At 45.4% G+C, this 8,584-nt stretch overlaps 1 protein-coding gene across 1 annotated transcript in view; it reads right to left on the bottom strand.

Annotated features, from left to right (window-relative positions):
- RASA3 (RAS p21 protein activator 3) overlaps positions 1-8,584 on the bottom strand; it is a 111,604-nt gene that overhangs the window by 45,797 nt on the left and 57,223 nt on the right. The window contains exon 4 of the mRNA XM_003799977.3: positions 3,908-4,002. Within this exon, the coding sequence (XP_003800025.1) occupies positions 3,908-4,002 (95 nt within the window). The remainder of the gene's footprint in view (positions 1-3,907; positions 4,003-8,584) is intronic.

Here is an 8,584-nt window from a genome sequence, read left to right as displayed (position 1 = left end):
TCAAAAAAAAAAAAAAAAAGAAATGATAAAGGGGAAATAACAACTAATGTCACAGAGATACAGGAGGTCATCTCTGAATACTACCAGAAACTCTATGCCCAGAAATTTGACTATGTGAAGGAAATGGATCAATATTTGGAATCACACCCTCTCCTTAGACTTGGCCAGGAAGAAATAGAGCTCCTGAACAGACCATTTCAAGTGCTGAGATTAAAGAAACAATAAAAAGTCTTCCAACAAAAAAATGCCCTGGTCCGGATGGCTTCACACCAGAATTCTATCAAACCTTCAAGGAAGAGCTTATTCCCGTACTGCAGAAATTATTCCAAAAAATTGAGGAGGAAGGAATCTTCCCCAACACGTTCTACAAAGCAAATATCACCCTGATACCAAAACCAAGAAAAGAACCAACTAAAAAGGCAAATTTCAGACCAATTTCACTAATGAATATAGATGTAAAAATTCTCAACAAGAACATACCATGCTCATGGCTGGGAAGAATCAACATTGTTAAAATATCTATACTTCCCAGAGCAGTCTATCGATTCAATGCCGTCCCTATTAAAATACCAACATTGTACTTTCAAGATTTGGAAAAAATGATTCTGTGGTTTGTATGGAACCAGAAAAAACCCTGTATGGCTACGGCAGTTCTTTGTAATAAAAACAAAGCTGGGGGCATCAGCATGCCAGATTTTAGGCTGTACTACAAGGCCATACAGGGTAAGACAGCATGGTACTGGCACAAAAATAGAGACACAGACATTTGGAATCGAATAGAAAACCAGGAAATGAAACTAACATCTTATAACTACCTAATCTTCAATAAACCAAACAAGAATATACCTTGGGGGAAAGACTCCCTACTGAATAAATGGTGCTGGGAGAACTGGTTATCCACATGTGAAAGACTGAAACTGGACCCGCACCTTTCTCCATTCACAAAAATTGATTCAAGATGGATAAAGGACTTAAATTTAAGGCATGAAACAATAAAAATCCTCAAAGAAAGCATAGGAAAAACACTGGAAGATATTGGCCTGGGGAAAGACTTCACAAAGAAGACTGCTGTGGTAATTACAACAACAAAAATAAACAAATGGGACTTAATTAAACTGAAAAGCTTCTGTACAGCTAACCAGACAACAATCAGAGCAAATAGACAACCTACACCATGAGAAAAGATATTTGCATATTTTGAATCAGACAGAAGCTTGGTCACTAGGATCTATAGAGAACTCAAATTAATCTACATGAAGAAAGCCAACAGTCCCATATATCAATGGGCAAGAGACATGAATAGAACCTTCTCCAAAGAAGACAGATGAATGGCTAACAAACATATGAAAAAATGCTCATCATCCCTAATTATTAGAGAAATGCAAATCAAAACCACCCTAAGATACCATCTAACCCCAGTGAGAATGTTCCACATCACAAAATCTCAAAACTGCAGATGCTGGCATGGATGTGGAGAGAAAGGAACACTTTTACACTGCTGCTGAGACTGCAAACTAATACAACCTTTTTGGAAGGAAGTATGGAGAACCCTCAAAGAACTCAAGTTAGACCTCCCATTTGATCCTGCAATCCTATTACTGGGCATCTATCCAGAAGGAAAACAATCCTTTTATCATAAGGACATTTGCATTAGACTGTTTACTGCAGCTCAATTTACAATCACCAAAATGTGGAAACAGCCTAAATGCCCACCAACCCAGGAATGGATTAACAAGCTATGGTATATGTATACCATGGAATACTATTCGGCCATTAAAAAAATGGAGACTTTACAGCCTTTGTATTAATCTGGATGGAAGTGGAACACATTCTTAGTAAAGCATCACAAGAATGGAGAAGCATGAATCCTATGTACTCAATTTTGATATGAGGACAATTAATGACAATTAATGACATTAATTAATTAAACAGCAGTGGGGGTAGGGGAGGGGGAAAGCAGAGAGAGAAAGAAGGAGGGGGGGAAGGAAGAATAGAGAGAGGGAAGGAGGGAGGGGGTGGGGTCTTGGTGTGTGCCACACCTTTTGGGGGCAAGACACAATTGTAAGAGGGACTTTACCTAACAAACACCATCAGTGTAACCTGGTTTCTTACATCCTCAAGGAATCCCCAACAATAAATTAAAAAAAAAAAATGTAATTCATGTTCAAATAAAAAATAAAAAAGGGCAACAAACGAAAAGCTATACCTCCCAATAAAACCCATCTCAAATCTGGGGAAACAAACAATATAGAGGAACTGGCAGGGCTCCACGATATGGCTCCTGCAGAAATGATTGTGACTGCAACACCATAGCCCATTATTTCAGGATGAAAGTGGCGGAGAAACTGCCAGGAGGACAGGCAGGATGGCTCCCATTACAAAACCCCAACTCATAGCGCATCGCCCTGAAACCTGGTCTTTCTGAACTGGAGATCACAGTGTCCCAGGGAGCAGGATGTGGCCACCAGGGTCCTGGTGTTCGCGAACATCAGCAAGAACTTTGCCCTCTCACTCAAGTTCGGCTATTGGCTCTGTCAGCAACATGGCATCTGCCAATGTTCACAGCACTGTGCGTGCCTTGGCTAGCACTGTGAAGCACAATGAGGACTATTCCCAAGGGCCATGCGAGTGCAGCCACCTTCCTTTTGCCGAGGACATCCCACTCCTACCTGGCATGCTATTCGTCCACACTGTGGATCCACCCTTATTTGGCAGCAGTGGTGTTCATGACCCATGACCTCCGTCAGCAGAAGCCTCAACACCCTGCCCTTTGCCTGGGTAAAGTACAGAGGATGAGGGTCTGTACCTCTGGCCCAAAGCTTCCCTGGACATGCATGCACTCACCCCTACCCTGTTGACCCACAGAACTGTGGCCACTGATGTCTCAGGCAGAAAGCCTCAGATGTTTCCTATTTCTAGGACTCTGCCCATGAAGCCACTCACCATGAACAAAACAGTAATCCCTGTCACCACCTGGTCAGCCGGGTGCTGTAGCAACACATGGGCCATCCAGAGTGGCACAGAGCCCATTTCATGATAAGGACAGCAGCCAGCACTCTTGTGGGTGGATGAGGAGCCTCCCCCCAGAACACTGCATTCAAACCATTCCGTGCACAGCTTCCCTCTCACGTCCAGGATTGGTGCCTGTCCTGAACCAGGTCTTGGGGAGGTCTCAGAGAGGCCGTGTGGCTCACGATCCACAGAGGGTCATGTGCTCCCTTCCTACAGCAAGCAGTAGTGGCTGTCCCAGGCAGCCACTGACACCGGGGAGTCACCCAATGCCCGGAGCCCAGGCACTGTTGAGGCAAGCCAGGGTGAGCCGCAGGTGTGTTTCATCAAATCCCCGTCTTTCCTGAGTGACAAGAGCTCAGAAACACACATCAGTAACCCTGGTCAGTGCTGGTCCAGAGGTCAGCCTGTTCCCACCCAGGGGTCAAAACCAATGGGACAAGCAAAATTAATGAGGCTACACAAACACACAACTGGCAAGTCATTACTCTCTGTCATGCCCCAAAAACTCATATCTGTGTTTTTTTGTTTTTGTTTTTGTAAGACAAAAGTCTCAGTCTATTGCCCTAGGCAGAGTGCCATGGCATCATAGCTCACAGTAACCTCAAAGTCTTGGGCTCAAGGGATCCTTTTGATTCAGCCTCCCAAGTAGCTTGGACTACAGGTGCCCGCCACAATACCTAGCTAATTTTTCTATTTTCAGTAGAGACAGGGTCTTGCTCTTGCTCAGGCTGGTCTTGAACTTCTGAGCTCAGGTGATCCACCCACCTCAGCTTCCCAAAGTATTGGGATTACAGAAGTGAGCCACCATGCTTGGCCTATGTTTTGACCACAGAGTCTGTCCTCGTCCCAAAGACTCCTCCCACCCCTCATTCCTGGGGCCCTGCCATGTTCTCACCTGCACTTCCGAGTCAGCATCCACATGCTGCAGTGGGAACCAGGTGTCTCTGTTGTGGTACTTCTGCAGGTCGTCTTTCCGGATGGCCACCTTCCCTGCAACACAGGTGCAGAGGGGAAGCTCACACCACAGTAACTTATCCCAAACAGCCTGATTCAAACAGTTAGGTGTCTCATGGAAGGTACACATCATGCCCTGTCCACAGAGCACGTTTGCACAGCACCCTCTCTGTGTGAGGGACAGCTTGGGCCTGGATGGGAGCTGCTCTGTGAATTTGCATTTCTGTGCCAAAACATCCTGGTTCCAAAATACAAACAGGAGCAGAACCCACTTTATATAGTTTTTATAAGAATTTAATGGAAACATGCATTTTCCTAGAAGAACTGACACTTAGAACATGTGAATGCCTACATGTAGCACACAGGTGCGCTCAAGGGCAGCAGTCATACAGCTCACATGATGCTCTAGTTATTCATAGGAGGATGGACAGTGCCAATGCAGCTAGACTGAGCCCAGCAGTGGATCTAGCCTTGGAACAGGAGTCTTTCCAAATGCAATCAGTGAGCTGCCTGGAGACCCCTGCACCTGCCCAGTGGCCTCCGAGCACTGGGGATGGTGCTACCTATCGCTTCCATCAGGGAGGGACTGCATAATCACAGCATGCACATGGGCACACATGTCCACATGCTACATGGCATGTGCAAAACAGAAATGACAGAGGACAACACGAGCATCAAGGACAAGCACCAGTTCTCTCCTCAGAGGAAGACTATTTTGTTGCTGGCTCTTCCCTGGGCTCCCAACCAAGGCCTGGCCTGGCACCCAGCAGCCTCATGCCTCAGCCTGACTACTCTCCTGTCCAGTTTCTAGAACATTCTCCCTCGAGGCCCTCACACACTCCACCTCATTCATACTGCAGTGGTCTTGGGGGGCAAGTTCTGTGAGGTCTGCAATTAAATTCACAAGCTTGCCACTGTGCACTTACATTGGCAGCACTGTACAAACACTAAGGCTTCATAACCCTAGGATATCAGTGTCCCATGGCTGTGTTCGTGTTGACGTGTGGTGGTATCTTCCTGAATGGTGTTCATTATTGTTGTTGCATGTTTTTGTGTGCTGTCATGAGAATGTTGGAGCTTGGAGTAGAATAATGAATGGACATTAGATTTTTTGTTAAAATTAGCAAGAGTGAAAGTAAAATCAGGAGTACATTAGTCCAAGTTAATGAGGATAAATGCCATAAGGAAAACAGCAGTGTACAAATGGATTAATTTTTTTTCTGATGGGAGAGAAACCATCACTAATGAAGAGAGGCCAGGGTGGCCAGTAACCAGAAGAACTGATGAAATGTTGAAAACGTTCATCAAATTTTGCATCAAAATTATTGGCTGACTGTGAGAAGCATAGCAGACCTAGTAAAACATCAATAGAGAAACAGGATAATCTTAACTGAAAATCTTGGCTAATAACTCATGGTTCTTGTATCACAACAATGCACCAGCTTACACAGCACTGTCTGTGAGGGAGGTTTTAGCCAATAAACAAATAACTCCCTCCCTACTCACCTGATCTGGCCCCTGGTAACTTTTTCCTTTATCTGAAGATTAAGGAAATATTAAAAGGAAGACATTTTGATAACATTCAGGACATCAAGGGTGGAAATGATGACAGCTCTGATAGCCATTCCAGAAAAAGAGTTCCAAAATTACTTTGAAGTTTCAATGAGGTGCTGGTATTAGCACATAGGTTCTCAAGGGGAGGATCTCAAAGGTGACCCTAGTGATATTTGGCAATGAGGTTTGTAGCACTTTTCCTAGGATGAGTTCACAAACTTAACTGTCAGACCTACTTCATGTTTTTAGACAAGAAAACTAAGGTCAAGCATGGACAGAGGCATCCACATGGCCCGGCAGGGGTGTGGCCCCTGCCTGCAGGCTCTGCGGCCTCCAGTTCCTGCCTGCCCTCCTCCTCTTCTGGTCCTCAGCCTGTGGTCCCCAGTACAATCCCCCAGCTGCTGTGCTGGACCTCCAGGACCCAGACTCTGCTCCCAAAGGCTCCTGTGAGCCTGTCCTGAAGACACCATACACCACTACGGGGGAACCAGGACATGTGGCAGGTGAAAACCCACAGGAAACAGGTTCCCAAGTGACAGAGGGGCATGTGCAGCTGGGACAATGTGCCCCCCATGTCCCAACCCTGCTCTGCTAGTCATCTTTTTGGCCCATTCATGTCATCTTGTGCTCTTAGGGAAGAGGCTGCACCATACACTTCCCATGCTGTAGGACAGCCATGGAAAGACTACGGTAAACCCCCTTTCCTAGCAAGGAGCAGTGCAGTGATTCTGACTCACCAGGCAAGGGTCAGGTGATTTCACCTGGAGGTGGGTGCACCTTACACACACTATGGTTGGTTTGACTGACCATGGTGACCTCTGCCCAGTGCCAGCCACATAACTGTTCAGGGGAGAGCTGTGCAGCTGCCATATTGGATGCCACACTATAAGCACATAGCCTGGAGGTGGAACAGCAGGTGTGGTATAGCCCAGAGGTGGGACAGCAGGCGTGGTATAGCCCAGAGGTGGAACAGCCGGTATGGCACAGGTCACAGGACATGTGCCCTGGAACTCAGAGAGAAGCTGCGTTCCATAGGGGAGCTCCCTTGTCCAGCCTGGCAGTGACAGCCACACGTGGACTCCAGGCATCCATCTGATCTCCACCCTGCTAGGTCTCACCATCTGGGCATTCTCCAGCCACCAGAGGGTGAGGACAGGGCCCTCTTGCTGAGGGGTCTCTTGCTGCTCAGCCTTCACTAAGCCACCTCCTTCCACCAACGAGAATGTGATTTTTGAGTCTCATAGGAATAAAGCCTCATGAAACCAAAATTATCTTGATTATCAAGATAATTTTTGGTTGATATCAACCTTATCAACCAAAATTGAGAGACAATATATTCTAGTACAAAGGGAAAAAGAAACCTTCGGACACCATGGTTACTCACAGGGCTCTGCAGGACAGGCAGGTGCTTTCGAAACCTGAAATTTAAGTAACTACAATGTTACTGCTTCTTCACAATTTTAGGAGCTGAAACTGGACCAGGTAGTGTTACATATCTAGTATTAATGTGAATCTGGTAACTTAAACATCACTGTTGGTCTTTATTTTTAAAGTACCTCACTTAATTTTTTAATACATATAAGTAATACACTAACACAGAATAAAATTCTAAACCTCCAAGGATTAGTATGTCTAAGATACAGACACGAATGAGTCGCTCTCTCTTCTGCCACCTCATTGCTAGTCTGGGGTCACCTCTGTTACCAGCTGCCACTCCTTCCTTCCACAGGTCACCACATTCAAGATGTTTCTAAATGCTATTCTGTGAGAAAAACTGTTTGAAAACCCACATTGTCACCCTAAATTTCTTTGCTGTGTCATAATCTAAAAAGCCGTTTCAACCTATTTGAATGATATCAGCCAACACCCAGGCCAGGCCTTCCCATACCTCCAGCATCCTCACCACAAAGGACCAACCTGCCTCCCTCCTCCCTGTAAAGACAAGCTCAGAAAAGAGAAGAGAGGAAACTGAGAGGAACCACCCAGGCACGACTGTGCAGCAAAGGTACATGACCTGGGGTCCTGGCCAGAGCAATGGGTCAAGAAAAAAAAACAAAAAGAGTATACAGTGGAAAGTATGAAACAAAAAGCCTTTATTCATAAAAAATCTGCCAAAAAAAAAGCTGTAAGAAAAGCTAAGAGGCTGATTGGTGTGTTCAGCAAAACCACAAAACACAGTCAATATATCAAAATCAACTGTATTTGTACACACAAGCAATGACAATGGAAACTAAAATTAAAGAAAGTGCCATTCAACAAATTCCACTTTTACAGTTTGTGCTCCTTTAAAAACACAAAAGATAAAAGAATAAATTTTTTTAAATGCGCACAACGTATATGCTGAAAACACATCACAAAACGCTGATGAAAGAGGTTAAAGGCCTAAGCACATGGGAAGACACGCTGTACACCAGTCAGAAGACTCAATTTCATTAGGGTGTCCACTCGCCCCCAAGTTACCTACAGATCAATGCAATCCCAACCAAAATTCTTCTGACAATGTTTTGGAAATTGAGAAGCTAATTCAAAAACATTCACAGCACAGTGGCTGTCATGTAATCCCAACACTCTGGGAGGCCAAGGCAGGAGGATCTTTTGAGTTCCACTCTGACCACTCTGAGTAAGAATGAGACCCCATCTCTACCAAAAATAGAAAAACTAGCTGGGAGTGGTGGTGGTCACCTGTAGTCCCAGCTACTTGGGAGGAGAATCACTTGAGCTCAGGAGTTTGAGGTTGCTGTGAACTGTGATGATGACACTGCACTCCAGCCTGGGCAACAGAGCAAGAGCCTATCTCAAGAAAAAAAAAAAAAAGAAAGAAAAAGAAAAAAAAAAGTACACAGCATTTTGAAGGATTTGGAATAGCAAAACAAGTTTAAATAAGAACAAATTTGGTGGCTTGGCACCTGTGGCTCAAGCGGCCAAGGCGCCAGCCACATACACCTAAGGTGGCGGGTTTGAATCCCCAGCCTGGGCCCGCCAGACAACAATGATGGCTGCAACCCAAAAATGGCCGGGCGTTGTGGCAGGCGCCTGTAGTCCCAGCTACTTGGGAGGCTGAGGC

This window comes from Otolemur garnettii, unplaced genomic scaffold, assembly GCF_000181295.1.
Source record: "Otolemur garnettii isolate 467f Iridium unplaced genomic scaffold, OtoGar3 scaffold00161, whole genome shotgun sequence".
In the NCBI taxonomy this organism is placed as follows: domain Eukaryota; kingdom Metazoa; phylum Chordata; class Mammalia; order Primates; family Galagidae; genus Otolemur; species Otolemur garnettii.
Note: the sequence above shows the minus strand (reverse complement) of the source record. Positions and strands in the feature narration are given on the sequence as shown.